The sequence below is a fragment of the Thalassophryne amazonica genome, chromosome 3 (genome assembly GCF_902500255.1).
Source record: "Thalassophryne amazonica chromosome 3, fThaAma1.1, whole genome shotgun sequence".
Lineage (NCBI taxonomy): Eukaryota > Metazoa > Chordata > Actinopteri > Batrachoidiformes > Batrachoididae > Thalassophryne > Thalassophryne amazonica.
The window spans coordinates 2,984,016-3,003,113 of NC_047105.1; the positions used below are offsets into that span (position 1 = coordinate 2,984,016).

The 19,098-nt window shown below is 43.3% G+C and overlaps 1 protein-coding gene across 1 annotated transcript in view; it reads right to left on the bottom strand.

Moving 5' to 3' along the window:
* The window catches only part of pnp4a (purine nucleoside phosphorylase 4a), a 47,718-nt gene that overhangs the window by 19,038 nt on the left and 9,582 nt on the right, over positions 1-19,098 (bottom strand). The window contains exon 2 of the mRNA XM_034167645.1: positions 13,713-13,876. Within this exon, the coding sequence (XP_034023536.1) occupies positions 13,713-13,876 (164 nt within the window). The remainder of the gene's footprint in view (positions 1-13,712; positions 13,877-19,098) is intronic.

Sequence of the window (19,098 nt, forward strand, 5' to 3'; positions counted from 1 at the left end):
AATCACTTATATGTTAGGGATTTCAACAGAGGACGTACAAGCGTGCCCAAGTGCTGCTCCATTGACTAGACTGAAGGGAAACGCAAAAATATCATCACGTTAAATTGTCATCACAACGGCCATTCCCAATTTGCTTTTACGGGACAGGGAATAAAACTGTAGGTAAAATTAAGAAACGTCTGTGTACCCAAACGTATGTTTTATCAAATAATTTAAGCCTAACCAAAACATAATATGTGGATGGTACTTATCTTCATCACATTGGACGGGGATGTAATTATACAGGCTCCTGTCCATGGGGAACGGATGAATCATGTGCTTATGTTAGTAAGTTTTTGCTACCACCTGTAAATGGTACTCCGGTGTATGATGACATCTATTGGCTTTGTGGTTCCAGACTGTACATGAGTCTCCCACCAAATTGGGGTGGTGTGTGTGCACCTACCCAGGTGACTGACCATACATATGTGGTAGTGCCAAGGACCTCCACAGAGAAGAATGGCAGCACCAGACGGAGGAGATTGATATACCCAGATGTGTTACCACATGATCACATGTGGGGCTCGGATGTACTAAAGGACCAAAAAATTGTGGTCTGTAGGAGATAAAATAGCACATTCATTGTTCCCCTGGATAGGAGTGGGAAAAATTCATTAATGATTGAAACTCTGAATTATCGATTGGGTCTGTTCATGAATGTAACTAAAAAAATAGTAGCAGCTCAAAACACTGAAATAGATGCTTTACGTACCATGGTGATGCAAAATCGCATGGTTTTAGACTTGCTTACTGGTTCACAGGGAGGAGTTTGTGTTCTGCTGAACACAACATGCTGTACTTTCATCCCAGACTCCATTCATTCAGTGGATATGCAGGACGCATTGGAAGAGCTGAATAAACTTCGTGATGCAATGCATAAAGACACCCTAGCCGTGAACCGGTGGGATCCCTGGTCCTGGTTGACTTCAGGACCATGTTGGCCTAATTCTGATTGGACTTTGCATGTGTTGTGTGATCCCTTAACAATGGTTGGCAAAATGGTGTCAAATACATTTGTACAGTGTAATCTGGCCTTCCAACAAACTATGCCAAAATATCAAGCATTGAAACAGTCAGACCTTAGTGGAGAAAACTATAATGACTGTACTGAGAATTATGATGATATTGAAAAGCTCACAACTCCAGTTCAAGCTTGAACTGTTGACGTGATGAGTTAACACACTCTTAGCCTATGAAGCTTTAGCTGAAAAAGTAATAAGACAAGTGGTGTAGTCGAATAATACAGAAAAACGGTTCATTTATACCAGTCAGCCGAAGTGATGTATGGTGGTGGTGTGGTGATAACAGAATCTTTGACAGACTGCCACGAAATGTGTCAGGTTATTGTGCATTAATATCATTATTGTTACCCATGACCCCTGAAGACGTTACGACATATGCAGCCTCTCTTATTCCTGAGGATTGGCAGAAAGGCATAGCCAGACATAGAGTAAAAAGAGATTGGAAAGGAGTAGGAAATCCAACATATATTGACGCAATAGGAGTCCCCAGAGGAGTGCCTGACGAGTATAAACTGGTTGATCAAATAGCAGCTGGATTCGAATCTTCCATCTGTTGGTGGTGTTCAATTAATAAAAACATGGACAGAATAGATTAAGTTAATAAACTAACTAACTAAGCTGGGTGATGCCTACTGTATGTTTAACAGGTGATAAACAGGTGGGAAATGTTAAGGATTTTATATATATATATATATGTTATCACTGTTAAACATTTGTACCTTCGTCTTCTTTCTTATGAAAACGGTGTTGTGCTGTTTGCACCTAACCCCGAGAATGTATGTGTTATTCAACCTTGTTTTAGCACTCTGGGGTCAATCTGAGCTGGGAATGAAGGGCTGGATGTACTTATTATTATAATATAACTTTGTTTTCGCAGCCTCTAACGACTGGGAGTAAGAGAACGTTTTGACTGTTGTGATGTGGTGCTTAGTGTGAAGGAGTGTGAAGGACAGGACACTTCAGGCAGATGCAGAACAGCTGATAACTGCAACAGACGAACGAGATGTGCTGACCTGTGTAAAAGAAAGTGTTCTTCCTTACAGCTGCACTTATTGACGTATGCGTTTATGTTACGGGAAGAAACTTGTCTTGCGTCATCACCCCCACCCTTAGGACAAGTTTTTGTTTATGTGATGAGGGCGTCTCTTAATAAAAAGAGCGGAAAAGCAGGCCAGACTTTAGTGTAGCCTTGGTGTACAGCCTGACTGCACTCCGCGTGTAAAATTTGACTTTCTGTCTCACTGGTGTTTCTTGACTCTGTTTGTCTTGTTAAAGGTTTTAAAAATGTTTGGAGGAGAAAATACCCAACAGCAACCCCGACCCCTCCGTCGAACATCGAGGAGCTTCTTCACAGTCCACGCTGGTTCTTCGTCGATGATCCGGGCAGGAGGCGGCGCCGGTCAAGGGGAGCAAAGGGCTGAGGTGTGGTATGGCATGATGCGAGAAACGTGGAATACCGGGTGAATCCGCAGTGAAGCAGGGAGTCTGAGCTTCACCATGGCGGGGCTGATCACCTTGATGATCCTGTAGGGTCCAATGAAACGGTCAGTCAGTTTTGGGGAGTCCGTGTGTAGAGGGATGTTCTTGATAGACAGCCAAACCTCCTGCCCTGGCTGGTAAGCAGGGGCCAGGGCTCGTCGGTGATCCGCATGGTCCTTAGCCCTCGTCCGGGCTTTCAGGAGAGCAGAGCGGGCTTTCTTCCACACCCGACGGCATCTCCTGAGGTGGGCCTGGACCAAGGGCACCTCGACCTCTCCCTCGACTGCCGGAAATAACGGAGGTTGATACCCCAGGCAGACCTCAAACGGGGAGAGGCTGGTTGCGGATGAAACTTGGCTATTATGTGCGTACTCGATCCAGGCCAGGTGGTGGCTCCAGGCCGTCGGGTGTGCAGATGTGACACATTGGAGGGCTTGTTCCAGATCCCGGTTCGCCCGCTCTGCTTGACCGTTAGTCTGAGGGTGGTACCCGGACGACAGGCTCACTGTGGCCCCCAGGTACTTGCAAAAGCTCTTCCAGACCTGCGAGGAGAACTGAGGACCACGATCAGAGACGATGTCCGTGGGGATACTATGCAGATGCACGACGTGGTAGACCAGGAGGTCTGCAGTCTCCTGGGCAGTCGGGAGCTTCGGGAGGGCCATGAAGTGGGCCACCTTAGAAAACTGGTCCACTATTGTCAACACGACAGTCCTCCCCTGGTACGCAGGGAGGCCCGTGATGAAATCCAGGCCTATGAGATTGGCCCCCGATTGCCAACATCATAGTTCCGCTCAGTGGGGGTCAACCTGCGAGAGAAGTAAGCACAAGGGTGGACAACACCATCGGACTCCCTGCTCTGGGACAACACGGCTCCTATCCCTGAGTCAGAGGCATCCACTTCAACTATAAACTGGTGGCAAGGATCAGGCTGCACCAGAACTGGTGCAGTCAAAAACCGGTGATTCAACTCCCTAAACGCGGCTTCGAACCGATCCGACCAGGTGAAGGGGACTTTAGTGGCGGTTAGGGCTGTAAGAGGGCTTGCTACCTGACTGTAGCCCTTAATAAACCTCCTATAGAAATTAGCGAACCTCAGGAACTGTTGAAGCTTCCTACGGTTCGTTGGTTGGGGCCAATCTCTCACCACAGCTACCTTAGCCGGATCTGGTGCGACGTAGTTGGAGGAGATTATAAACCCCAAGAAGGACAGAGAGGTGCGGTGAAACTCACACTTCTCTGCCTTCACAAACAACCATTTCTCCAATAACCATTGAAGGACCTGACGGACATGCCTGACATGAGTCTCAGAGTCCTGGGAAAAGATGAGGATGTCGTCTAGGTAAATGAAGACAAATCGGTGCAGGAAATCCCACAGAATGTCATTTAACAAGGCTTGGAATGTAGCGGGGGCATTAGTGAGGCCGAACGGCATGACCAGGTACTCAAAATGACCTAAAGGGGTGTTAAATGCTGTCTTCCACTCATCTCCCTTCCTGATCCGAACTAGGTGATAGGCATTCCTAAGATCCAGTTTAGTGAAAATTTTGGCTCCATGCAGGGGCCCACACAACATCTGTTGTATAACTGTGGCTGTGGTGCAGCGGTAAGACTCCATCCGCCATTCAGGTCTTTTCAGGTTCGAATCCTGCGCGTGCCGTGTGTGTGTGTGTTTTTTTTAATTTAACCAGAAAAACTCCCACTGAGATTAAGAACATCTTTTCTAAGGGAGTCCTGGTCAAGACAAACAGCAGCAAATACGAGGTCTGTCCAAAAAGTAACGGACCTTTTTATTTTTTTCAAAAACTATATGGATTTGAATCACGTGTAATTGCATCAGCCAAGCTTGAACCTTCGTAGGCATGCTTGAGTTTTTTCACGCCTGTTGGTTGCGTCATTCGTCTGTGGGCAGGTTTTGAGTGAGCACTGGTCCACCCACCTCGTCGGATTTTTATTGTCAGTGAAATGGCTGAGCGACTGCCGCTTTGCTCCATGAAATTTTTTTCAGAAACTGTTAGAGACAGGCAGTTGGAAACCATTTGAAAGATTCAGATGGATTTGGTGAAGATTCTGTCGGCATCACACGGATTAAGGAGTGTTAAAACCTTTTTAAGACGGCCCACAGCGGCGGAGGGTGGGCAGTGCACTGAGCGGCCATCGACAGGCTGGAATGACTAGATCATTTCCAAACTGAACACTGTGTTGATCCGGGACATCATGTGACTACCACAGAAATGACAAGAGAGCTGGACATAGCACTTTTGTGGCACATTCCACTGTTACAGGAGCTTTTGTAATGAAAGACATGCGGAGGATTTCGCGCGTCGGCACGAAGCCGCTCATGGCGCGCAACAAAAAAAACACCTCCGTGTTGGAAACCATTCAGAAGATTCAGACGGCTTTCGATGGCTTTTCAGTCGAGTGAGTGTCCGAGAAATTGTGTAACAGCTGGACATGCCCCAACATGTCCTGTGAGACTTCCAACACGGAGGTGTTTTTTTGTTGCGCGCCATGAGCGGCTCCGTGTCGACGCACGAAATCCTCCGCACGTCTTTCATTACAAAATCTCCTGTAACAGTGGAATGTGCCACAAAAGTGCTATGTCCAGCTCTCTTGTCATTTCTGTGGTAGTCACATGATGTCCTGGATCAACACAGCGTTCAGTTTGGAAATGATCTAGTCATTCCAGCCTGTCGATGGCCGCTCGGTGCACTGCCCACCCTCCGCCGCTGTGGGCCGTCTTTAAAAAGGTTTTAACTGTTATGTGTCGACGCAGATTGAGGAGCGAACCTGCGTCAGACAGGACCCAGCACTAAAAATAACCAGAAAGCGGTTCCATCAACAAAAAACAATTTATTTTTCACCTGTGCCTAAATAAATTATACAAAAAAAACCCCAACCCAATGTCCTTCAAGAGGAGTGACTGCTGGCACGCTCTCCAGTGTTCATGGGGAGAGAAGTCCGGTGCTCCTGGACTCACTACCATCAAACAGACACCCCCCAGGTGGACACGACAAACTGACTCTCTGTTGAAGCACAGAAGATGTGAGGTACGTTAGCAGTTATAGCAATTTCTTTCACAAAACACATGCTATCAGCAACACATCAAGGTCTGTACTTTTTATCTTTATGCACATGAGCAGCTTCTCACAATAAGTGGAGGATCACTTATCCTGCACGCCACAGCAGTGAGAAGCAAGCCACACCATTCTCATCACAATTTCACGTATACTATGTAGCAAAACATCAAGTTACTATCTACAATTAGTCCAACAGTTAATTACCTTTACTGTGTGCTGACAGCATGTGTCCTCACCCTTCCTTGCTTCACAGGCTTAATGTGTCAAACCCAGGTGCGGTCCTCAGCGTCTCACAAACGAACATCACAAGGTCGAGTTCCCGGCAGTTCTGCTTGATTCACACCTGCCTTAAAAGCAGAACGCCATCCAATTATCCGCTACAGCTGAAAGTCTTTAGGGCTGCACGTGAGCACCAGTCCCAGGTGCCTCACATGATATTGACGAGGGTGAGGATTCTTCAGCCAGCACCTTTTTTCCACAGACAAATCAGCTTCCATGCCACCTGAGGAGCAAAGAAAAGAAAACAACACCAAAACCTCCAGCCACACCCCCCAACACACAACATTAACAGTCCATAATCTGCGTGACGCCGACAGAATCTTCACTGAAATCCATCTGAATCTTTCGAATGGTTTCCACCTGCCTGTCTCTAACAGTTTCTGAAAAAATTTTCATGGAGCAAAGCGGCAGCCTCTCAGCCATTTTCCTGACAATGAAAATCCGATGAGGGGGCTGGACCAGTGCTCACTCAAAGCCTGCCCACAGGCGAATGACGCAACCGACAGGTGTGAAAAAACTCACGCATGCGCACGAAGGTTCAAGCTTGGCTGATGCAAGCGCACATGATTCAAATCCATATAGTTTTTGAAAAAATAAAAAGGTCCATTACGTTTTGGACAGACCTCGTACAAAGCACAGTTACACATTTACACAAACACAAACAAAAGGCAAATAAAAAGATGATAAAAATTTAAATGACAAGCACACTATAAAAAACAAGTGCATATTATGGAGTTGGTCTCAAGTGCTCTCAGTGTGGATTTAAAAATGCTCAGTGAAATTAATAATTTTAATTTCCACTCCTCTTGCAATTTATTCCAGGCAAAAGCTGCGGAGTGGACAAAAGCCCTCTTCTGTCCGGGCACATGGAACAGAGCTGAACCACAGCAATAAATAACTGACATCTGACACATTAGAGCCCAAAAAGTTGGTATGATTAATAAATAAAAGGGGACCCAAAACAAAACCCCGTGGCACCCCATTGTGGAAAGAAACAAATTCAGAACACAGACCATCAGATTTAAAAATAATAATAAGAACCTTTATTTAACCAGGTCGAGTTCCACTGAGATTGAAGCCTCTTTTGCAATGAAGACCAGGCCAAGAGAGGCAGCAGCATCGTGGACAGTTTAACATCAACAGGAGAACGATGGTGATCAAGAAAATACAATCGACTTGGTCATAATAACATTGCACATGGTGTAAAGTATCAGGCAGATTTAGTTTTAGAAACATAGGCACTGCACAAACGAATCCCATTCACGATCTCATTAAATAAACTGGAAGGAGTTGAAGGAAGTCAGTCTGGACAGTTTCAGTTCAGATTGGAGAATGTTCCAATCAGAGGGAGCTGAAAAACTAAAGACATTCTTTCCTGCTTCAGTGAAGACACAAGGTACACGAACACATAACATGTCATTGAGAGCTTTTCCTCACAGACAGAGATTCAATAAGTTAACAAAATTTCTGTGGCTGTTTAGGGCCCTGTCCCACTGGGGAGAGGATTAATTGCACATGGATGGAGTACACAAATCGCGGGCGTTCGTTGTCGTCCACAACAACAATGGCCAAAAATGACAAATGTCCCAGTATGAATTACGGATATATTAATAATATATAGCGAATATATGATGAACAATCACGGTTATATAACGCATGTAGTGAGGAAACTGATCCGACACATTGAGATTATCACAGCAGTATTACGGGAGTATTATGAATGCATCGCGCACGTGTTGCGCGTGCACAGCATCTGCATTGAGGTCATAAAATAAGCGCACTCGGGCCGTCGGCATCACTATTCAAACCAACAATACAGCCTCTGGAGCATTTGCTGGACTTGGACAAGTTGATCACAGAGTTTGTTCATGTTGTCATGCGAGGGTTTGGGGAGCGGGAGGGGGGAAGCCGCTCGGGGTGTGAGACGGTGTTTTTTTTTTTTTTGAGTGAATTGTGGCTAAACAGCAACTCTTCCTTTTGTTGGTGTTAAATAAAAGTCCTGGATTGCAGCAGCTACGTCTTTGTGGATCTACATAGCCGGACCGGCACTGACTGGCAGGTATGTCGCTTTCTGCCACATATAGTACTTTGGGTTTACATGACGTGTTTGTTATGCATTCACAGATTGTCCGCAAATCAGCTGCAAAGCAGATGTAATAAAAACACTATATTTGTGGCCAATTTGTATGCATTTTCTACAACATATTTTAGTTTGTGATGTGGACATGATGGGCACAATATACGAGGTCTGTTAGAAAAGTATCTGACCTTTTTATTTTTTTCAAAAACCTGATGGATTTGAATCACGTGTGATTGCATCAGACAAGCTTGAACCTTGGGCGGTCTTTAAACCGTCTGCAGCACTCCTTAATCTGTGTAATCCCCATAAAATCGTCGCTGAAAGCCAACAGAATTTTCCGAACAGTGTCCACCTGGAGGTCTCTCTCAGTTTCTGGAAAAATTTGATGCAGCAAAGCTCCACATTGTTCAGACATTTTATTCATAATAAAAATCCAACGAGAGGGGTGGACCACTGCTCACTCAAAGCCTGCTCACAGGTGAATGACGCAACCGACAGGCGTGAAAAAACTCACACATGCGCACAAAGATTTAAGCTTGGCTGATGCAATCACACGTGATTCAAATCCAAATGGTTTTTGAAAAAATAAAAAGGCTGGATACTTTTCTAACAGACCTCGTATATCTGTTTTACACACTGTCCCAGTCCGCTGCCAAGCCGCAAATCCCCATCAGTTGTGGATATCAGCGGTTAACGGCAGATATACAGCGCATAGAGTGAGTATGTATTATGTATGAATTGAGTATGTATGGAGTATGTAAGGCGGATGTAATCTGCATTCAGATTTTTGAACAGCTCAAAAATCCTGGCTGTGGACATGCGTGCCTCTGCGGATGATCACAGGCGTGTTCGGATGACGGCCGACTCATACAGGCATGTTACACGGATATTGCGGATGTTTGGCGAATATGGGCCAATTTTGTGCGCAATCCATACGCAAATCCTCCTAAACGCCAGTGGGACAGGGCCCTAAGGTTATTAGTGGTGACAGACAAAGATGATGGACTCAGTGATGGTGGTGTAGATGTTCACCATCATTGTTTGGGGAAGGTTGAACTTCCTCAGCTGCTGTAGAAAGTACCTCCTCTGTTTTACTCTCTTGATGAGAGAGCTGACACCACGTCATTCAAACACAGGCAAGGCGGGTTAAGTGTCTTGCTCAAGGACACAATGGTAACATGTAGATTTTTCACTGGTTGGGAGCCAGATTTGAACCGCCGACCCCTCAGTCATAAGGCTGTAGCTCACTGTACCAGCTGAGCTACTGCCGCCTCGATTATTCGATTTGTTCGGCTATTCATCGGCTTACCTTGCCATCCCCTCATTACCCCATCCCCGTAGAGACGGTGCCTGCTCCCAGACCACCAATAACCAGCAAAAATCTATTTAAGCATAAAAATTCAAAAAGAAAAAATAATATAGCACCTTCAACTGCACCACAGACTAAAACAGTTAAATGTGGTCTATTAAACATTAGGTCTCTCTCTTCTAAGTCCCTGTTGGTAAATGATATAATAATTGATCAACATATTGATTTATTCTGTCTTACAGAAACCTGGTTACAGCAGGATGAATATGTTAGTTTAAATGAGTCAACACCCCCGAGTCACACTAACTGCCAGAATGCTCGTAGCACGGGCCGAGGAGGAGGATTAGCAGCAATCTTCCATTCCAGCTTATTAATTAATCAAAAACCCAGACAGAGCTTTAATTCATTTGAAAGCTTGACTCTTAGTCTTGTCCATCCAAATTGGAAGTCCCAAAAACCAGTTTTATTTGTTATTATCTATCGTCCACCTGGTCGTTACTGTGAGTTTCTCTGTGAATTTTCAGACCTTTTGTCTGACTTAGTGCTTAGCTCAGATAAGATAATTATAGTGGGCGATTTTAACATCCACATAGATGCTGAGAATGACAGCCTCAACACTGAATTTAATCTATTATTAGACTCAATTGGCTTTGCTCAAAATGTAAATGAGTCCACCCACCACTTTAATCATATCTTAGATCTTGTTCTGACTTATGGTATGGAAATAGAAGACTTAACAGTATTCCCTGAAAACTCCCTTCTGTCTGATAATTTCTTAATAACATTTACATTTACTCTGATGGACTACCCAGCAGTGGGGAATAAGTTTCATTACACTAGAAGTCTTTCAGAAAGCGCTGTAACTAGGTTTAAGGATATGATTCCTTTTTTATGTTCTCTAATGCCATATACCAACACAGTGCAGAGTAGCTACCTAAACTCTGTAAGGGAGATAGAGTATCTCGTCAATAGTTTTACATCCTCATTGAAGACCACTTTGGATGCTGTAGCTCCTCTGAAAAAGAGAGCTTTAAATCAGAAGTGCCTGACTCCGTGGTATAACTCACAAACTCGCAGCTTAAAGCAGATAACCCGTAAGTTGGAGAGGAAATGGCGTCTCACTAATTTAGAAGATCTTCACTTAGCCTGGAAAAAGAGTCTGTTGCTCTATAAAAAAGCCCCCCGTAAAGCTAGGACATCTTACTACTCATCACTAATTGAAGAAAATAAGAACAACCCCAGGTTTCTTTTCAGCACTGTAGCCAGGCTGACAAAGAGTCAGAGCTCTATTGAGCCAAGTATTCCTTTAACTTTAACTAGTAATGACTTCATGACTTTCTTGGCTAATAAAATTTTAACTATTAGAGAAAAAATTACTCATAACCATCCCAAAGACATATCGTTATCTTTGGCTGCTTTCAGTGATGCCGGTATTTGGTTAGACTCTTTCTCTCAGATTGTTCTGAGTTATTTTCATTAGTTACTTCATCCAAACCATCAACATGTCTATTAGACCCCATTCCTACCAGGCTGCTCAAGGAAGCCCTACCATTATTTAATGCTTCGATCTTAAATATGATCAACCTATCTTTATTAGTTGGCTATGTTCCACAGGCTTTTAAGGTGGCAGTAAGTAAACCATTACTTAAAAAGCCATCACTTGACCCAGCTATCTTAGCTAATTATAGGCCAATCTCCAACCTTCCTTTTCTCTCAAAAATTCTTGAAAGGGTAGTTGTAAAACAGCTAACTGATCATCTGCAGAGGAATGGTCTATTTGAAGAGTTTCAGTAGATTTTAGAATTCATCATAGTACAGAAACAGCATTAGTGAAGGTTACAAATGATCTTCTTATGGCTTCAGACAGTGGACTCATCTCTGTGCTTGTTCTGTTAGACCTCAGTGCTGCTTTTGATACTGTTGACCATAAAATGTTATTACAGAGATTAGAGCATGCCATAGGTATTAAAGGCACTGCGCTGCAGTGGTTTGAATCATATTTATCTAATAGATTACAATTTGTTCATGTAAATGGGGAATCTTCTTCACAGACTAAGGTTAATTATGGAGTTCCACAAGGTTCTGTGCTAGGACCAATTTTATTCACTTTATACATGCTTCCCTTAGGCAGTATTATTAGACGCCATTGCTTAAATTTTCATTGTTACGCAGATGATACTCAGCTTTATCTATCCATGAAGCCAGAGGACACACACCAATTAGCTAAACTGCAGGATTGTCTTACAGACATAAGGACATGGAGCAGAGATCGATCACTAATGATTAAATGCAGAGTGGTGCATACAGAGCAAAAAGAGAAAGAAACAGTGCATCATGGGAACCCCCCAGCAGTCTACGTCTATAGCAGCATAACTAAGGGATGGTTCAGGGTCACCTGATCCAGCCCTAACTATAAGCTTTAGCAAAAAGGAAAGTTTTAAGCCTAATCTTAAAAGTAGAGAGGGTGTCTGTCTCCCTGATCTGAATTGGGAGCTGGTTCCACAGGAGAGGAGCCTGAAAGCTGAAGGCTCTGCCTCCCATTCTACTCTTACAAACCCTAGGAACTACAAGTAAGCATGCAGTCTGAGAGCGAAGCGCTCTATTGGGGTGATATGGTACTATGAGGTCCCTAAGATAAGATGGGACCTGATTATTCAAAACCTTATAAGTAAGAAGAAGAATTTTAAATTCTATTCTAGAATTAACAGGAAGCCAATGAAGAGAGGCCAATATGAGTGAGACATGCTCTCTCCTTCTAGTCCCCGTCAGTACTCTAGCTGCAGCATTTTGAATTAACTGAAGGCTTTTTAGGGAACTTTTAGGACAACCTGATAATAATGAATTACAATGGTCCAGCCTAGAGGAAATAAATGCATGAATTAGTTTTTCAGCATCACTCTGAGACAAGACCTTTCTGATTTTAGAGATATTGCGTAAATGCAAAAAAGCAGTCCTACATATTTGTTTAATATGCGCTTTGAATGACATATCCTGATCAAAAATGACTCCAAGATTTCTCACAGTATTACTAGAGGTCAGGGTAATGCCATCCAGAGTAAGGATCTGGTTAGACACCATGTTTCTAAGATTTGTGGGGCCAAGTACAATAACTTCAGTTTTATCTGAGTTTAAAAGCAGGAAATTAGAGGTCATCCATGTCTTTATGTCTGTAAGACAATCCTGCAGTTTAGCTAATTGGTGTGTGTCCTCTGGCTTCATGGATAGATAAAGCTGGGTATCATCTGCGTAACAATGAAAATTTAAGCAATACCGTCTAATAATACTGCCTAAGGGAAGCATGTATAAAGTGAATAAAATTGGTCCTAGCACAGAACCTTGTGGAACTCCATAATTAACCTTAGTCTGTGAAGAAGATTCCCCATTTACATGAACAAATTGTAATCTATTAGACAAATATGATTCAAACCACCACAGTGCAGTGCCTTTAATACCTATGGCATGCTCTAATCTCTGTAATAAAATTTTATGGTCAACAGTATCAAAAGCAGCACTGAGGTCTAACAGAACAAGCACAGAGATGAGTCCACTGTCCGAGGCCATAAGAAGATCATTTGTAACCTTCACTAATGCTGTTTCTGTACTATGATGAATTCTAAAACCTGACTGAAACTCTTCAAATAGACCATTCCTCTGCAGATGATCAGTTAGCTGTTTTACAACTACCCTTTCAAGAATTTTTGAGAGAAAAGGAAGGTTGGAGATTGGCCTATAATTAGCTAAGATGGCTGGATCAAGTGATGGCTTTTTAAGTAATGGTTTAATTACTGCCACCTTAAAAGCCTGTGGTACATAGCCAACTAATAAAGATAGATTGATCATATTTAAGATCGAAGCATTAAATAATGGTAGGGCTTCCTTGAGCAGCCTGGTAGGAATGGGGTCTAATAAACATGTTGATGGTTTGGATGAAGTAACTAATGAAAATAACTCAGACAGAACAATCGGAGAGAAAGAGTCTAACCAAATACCGGCATCACTGAAAGCAGCCAAAGATAACGATACGTCTTTGGGATGGTTATGAGTAATTTTTCTCTAATTTTTTCTAAACAGGCCGCTGTGCTCACAGAAAATTAACGGCAGAAATTTTTATTGGCGGGACATTTGATGCTTGTGCGTGAGAGGGTGAGCGTCTCGCCCCACGACCCTGAAGATGAGTGAGTAAGTGAAATTAACAGCATTTTGAAGTTAATGTTAAACTTTAATGTCTCAGCTGTTATTCATTTATTCTTTGAACTTCTGTAACACAAGCTAGGCTAAGCTAGGCTAGTGCCAAGTCACAGCGTTACGGCATCTTCAGTGACCAAACACTGATTGATAATCAATAACTTGTGCTCATAAGTGTTCATAAAAGTCAGATTTAAGTTCTGCTCTTATTTAGAATTCCGTTTGTCTCGCGTGCTTACCTGTGCTCTGCGGAAAACCAGGAATGTCTGAGTAAGGAAACAATTCCTGGCACTTGAGGGCGTCGGCGAGCATGCCCAGGCCAGACCCGCAAATGAACGCCACCTGGGGGCGCTGCTTCGTCTGACACATCAACCAATCTGCTGCCTTCTGGTACTCGTCATGGCTGCTCCCCAAGGAGAGAAAAAGATAAAAATAAAAAAATAAATCACCATAAGTTTCCAAACTGTGGTCTGGGGCCACAAACAGCCCACGAGTTGGGTCATGTTGGCCTGCTGGAGCACAGGAAGAAGGCAGAGCTTTGTAACTGCTGCGTTCACACGCAGTCTGGATTCTTGGGCACTAACAAGTCTCCTGAACTCCTCAAGTCAGAGCTAACGACTCGCCAGTCGGTGCCATGGCTATGAGCCTGGTGCATGCTGGGAAGTTGTGCGGGTTTTTGTTGCGGCCTGTGGTTTTGTGTGCACTTGGTCTTTGGGGGCAGAGCTGATTTAATCTGGGCTGTGATGTAGATCTCTCTCTCATTGGTCTGTTTTGTGACTTTTTGACATCAAGCACACAGACAGTCAGCCCTTATTAAAGGGGCGGAGCTTGTAAAAAGTGTTTGCACTTTTGCCCTTTGACATGATTTCAAACAGACTGCTGTTTTACATGTTGTTCTGTTATTTTGTGTTTCATATTTTCTTTCGATTTCAGTCACTGAGTAGATTTGTTCATTCTACAACTTAAAAAAAAAAAAAATCAAAGCTGGATTTTATACATCTTAAAAAATAATTTGACTTCAAGAATGAACTTGAACTGTTATTTAATTTGGATCATGCTGCAGAGAGTCTGTTTTTAACCCTTTCATATCCTCACATATTTCAATAGGCAGCACAGTCTCCTTTGAACCCTGCGTGATACCGCAGGATTTGACCATTTATGGGGGCCGCTGCTCCCGTTGTGCAATATATACACAGCCTAACTTCACACGGATAAATGGTGCACTGTTTTGTTTTTGGCTGCAATAACCAAAGCAGTTGTGAAAAGTGCCGTTTTTCGGTTCCCAGTGGAGAAGGGAAGAAGAGGCGAGTGGGAAACGTCATGTCTGTAAGTGTTAGCCTACACAGCTAACTGGAGTAGCTGCGTTCTCTCGTCTGCAAATCTGCCTCGACATGTTTGAGCTCCAGTCTCGCCGATTGAATGGTCCCCCCCCAAAAAAAAACTGGTCCACTCTGCCTTCGCTGTGCAAGTGTCATTTCGGAGCACAGCAGCTCGTCTGAGTCTGAGTCTCTGAGTCTGACTCTCTTCATCCAAAGTGATGAACAGGATTAATGTGATTATTAACCATCAGTTGACAAAGTAAAAACTCTTAAATCATTCTCAAGTCAGTTTTAAGCAGAAACAAGGTGATAAACGGTGAATTGTTGCTGATGCTCTGAAATGATGGAGGAAGTGATCAAAGTGCCGCGGTGAGAATCGCTGAATTGCTGCTGAGGCTCAGAAATGATGCATGCGCAGTGAAGGTGGGGGGGGGGGGATTTTTAGGGGGGATCTTTCAGTCAGTGACAAACTCAGCCACATGGGGTGTGCAGCCAGTACATTCTGAGTGCCGGTCCCAAGCCCGGATAAATGAGGAGGGTTGCGTCAGGAAGGGCATCTGGCGTAAAACAAGCCAACCCAACTATGCAGACTCAGAATCGAATTCCCATACCGGATCGGTCGCGGCCCGGGTTAACAACGTCCACCACCAGTGCTATTGCCCAACAGGGTGCCGGTGGAAATTGGGCTACTGCTGGGCGAAGACGACGAAGAAAAGGAGGAAAACGTTGCCACAAACAGCGGGAGAAGAGGAAAACTAGAAGGGTGGAAATGAGAGTGGGGACTTTGAATGTTGGTAGTATGACTGGTAAAGGGAGAGAGCTGGCTGATACGAGGGCTGTCCATAAAGTATAGGTCCTTTTTATTTTTTTCAAAAACTATATGGATTTCATTCATATGTTTTTACGTCAGACATGCTTGAACCCTCGTGCGCATGCGTGAGTTTTTCCACGCCTGTCGGTGACGTCATTCACCTGTGAGCACTCCTTGTGGGAGGAGTCGTCCAGCCCCTCGTTGGAATTCCTTTGTCTGAGAAGTTGCTGAGAGACTGGCGCTTTGTTTGATCAAAATTTTTTCTAAACCTGTGAGACACATCGAAGTGGACACGGTTCGAAAAATTAAGCTGGTTTTCAGTGAAAATTTTAACGGCTGATGAGAGATTTTGAGGTGATACTGTCGCTTTAAGGACTTCCCACGGAGCGAGACGTCGTGCAGCACTCTCAGGCGCCTGGGAGCGCTGCGTGACGTCCCACTCTCTGTTATTGTTATTAATGAGTTTTTTCATAAATTGTGACAGATTCATGGCTGGCTGTCGCCACCTCACCCATCACTGTGAGTTGTCTGCCAAAGCTGGCATGCCCTCTTCCCTCTTTGACCGTCAGGTGATACACACATCAGATGACTCTGGTTTACAAAACTTTTATTGGACTGATTCTGACCTATTTATCCAGTTTACTTCGGAGATCTGAAAGCTGTGACGCTCTGCGTTCAAACGACATGTTAAGTTTCTGTGTACCTCGTGTCCGCACTGAAACGGGAAAGAAGCTTCTATGGAGCTAAATCAAGGCCAAAAGTTTTCTAATCTGAAAATAAAAAAGATTAAAATGTCAGGTTTTAGCCCTGGACCTGCCCAGAATCTGGTGTTGTCCCCCAGTCTCCGTCCATTTCCCTGTCTTGGTCCTTCTGTTTAGCTCTGAGTGTTTATTTTCTGTTTCTTCCACTTTGGTCTTGGTTTTATGATCTGTTACACTTCAGCCACGTTAAGTTCTGTTCTAGTTTAGTCTCTGCTTTTTATTTAGTCATACTGTGTCATCACATTAGGTTTTGAGGATTATCTGTTACACTTCGGCCACTTATTGAGTTCTGTTCTAGTTTAGTCTTCATCCTTTACTTTCTGGTTATTCAGTCACTCTGTGTTGAGCACATTAGTCCTTCAGGTTTTTCTGTACACTCCTGCCACACGTTGAGTTCTCATCTAGTTTAGATCCAGCCTTTAATTTTCTGTTCTGCTCCTGCCTTTGTTTATTCTGTTACCACATTTGTATTCTAGGTATCATTATTTCCTTATTGTTTAACATTTGTTCTGTCACTGTCATATTCCTCTTTTTCCTGCTTTTGTCTGATACGCCCACCTGTCACTCCACTCGTCTCACTCAGCCACGCCTTCTTTACTCCACTCGTCTCACTCAGCCACGCCTTCTTTACTCAATGTCGGACTCTGTAGTTTTCTCTGGGCCCCTCCCCAATCGGACCGGGAGTGACATGTTTAGCCGCATGTTCTCCTTGAATTGCTGGCTGTCTGAGTGGTGTCAAAAAAATGAGGTGGGCTTCATAGATAATTGGCAAAGCTTCTGGGGAAAACCTGGTCTTGTTAGGAGAGACGGCATCCATCCCACTTTGGATGGAGCAGCTCTCATTTCTAGAAATCTGGCCAATTTTCTTAAATCCTCCAAACCGTGACTATCCAGGGTTGGGACCAGGAAGCAGAGTTGTAGTCTTACACACCTCTCTGCAGCTTCTCTCCCCCTGCCATCCCCTCATTACCCCATCCCCGTAGAGACGGTGCCTGCTCCCAGACTACCAATAACCAGCAAAAATCTATTTAAGCATAAAAATTCAAAAAGAAAAAATAATATAGCACCTTCAACTGTACCACAGACTAAAACAGTTAAATGTGGTCTATTAAACATTAGGTCTCTCTCTTCTAAGTCCCTGTTAGTAAATGATATAATAATTGATCAACATATTGATTTATTCTGCCTTACAGAAACCTGGTTACAGCAGGATGAATATGTTAGTTTAAATGAGTCAACACCCCCGAGTCACACTAACTGTCAGAATGCTCGTAGCACGGGCCGGGGCGGTGGATTAGCAGCAATCTTCCATTCCAGCTTATTAATTAATCAAAAACCCAGACAGAGCTTTAATTCATTTTGAAAGCTTGTCTCTTAGTCTTGTCCATCCAAATTGGAAGTCCCAAAAACCAGTTTTATTTGTTATTATCTATCGTCCACCTGGTCGTTACTGTGAGTTTCTCTGTGAATTTTCAGACCTTTTGTCTGACTTAGTGCTTAGCTCAGATAAGATAATTATAGTGGGCGATTTTAACATCCACACAGATGCTGAGAATGACAGCCTCAACACTGCATTTAATCTATTATTAGACTCTATCGGCTTTGCTCAAAAAGTAAATGAGTCCACCCACCACTTTAATCATATCTTAGATCTTGTTCTGACTTATGGTATGGAAATAGAAGACTTAACAGTATTCCCTGAAAACTCCCTTCTGTCTGATCATTTCTTAATAACATTTACATTTACTCTGATGGACTACCCAGCAGTGGGGAATAAGTTTCATTACACTAGAAGTCTTTCAGAAAGCGCTGTAACTAGGTTTAAGGATATGATTCCTTCTTTATGTTCTCTAATGCCATATACCAACACAGTGCAGAGTAGCTACCTAAACTCTGTAAGGGAGATAGAGTATCTCGTCAATAGTTTTACATCCTCATTGAAGACAACTTTGGATGCTGTAGCTCCTCTGAAAAAGAGAGCTTTAAATCAGAAGTGTCTGACTCCGTGGTATAACTCACAAACTCGTAGCTTAAAGCAGATAACCCGTAAGTTGGAGAGGAAATGGCGTCTCACTAATTTAGAAGATCTTCACTTAGCCTGGAAAAAGAGTCTGTTGCTCTATAAAAAAGCCCTCCGTAAAGCTAGGACATCTTTCTACTCATCACTAATTGAAGAAAATAAGAACAACCCCAGGTTTCTTTTCAGCACTGTAGCCAGGCTGACAAAGAGTCAGAGCTCTATTGAGCTGAGTATTCCATTAACTTTAACTAGTAATGACTTCATGACTTTCTTTGCTAACAAAATTTTAACTATTAGAGAAAAAATTACTCATAACCATCCCAAAGACGTATCGTTATCTTTGGCTGCTTTCAGTGATGCCGGTATTTGGTTAGACTCTTTCTCTCCGATTGTTCTGTCTGAGTTATTTTCATTAGTTACTTCATCCAAACCATCAACATGTTTATTAGACCCCATTCCTACCAGGCTGCTCAAGGAAGCCCTACCATTATTTAATGCTTCGATCTTAAATATGATCAATCTATCTTTGTTAGTTGGCTATGTACCACAGGCTTTTAAGGTGGCAGTAATTATTCACTTTATACATGCTTCCCTTAGGCAGTATTATTAGACGGTATTGCTTAAATTTTCATTGTTACACAGATGATACCCAGCTTTATCTATCCATGAAGCCAGAGGACACACACCAATTAGCTAAACTGCAGGATTGTCTTA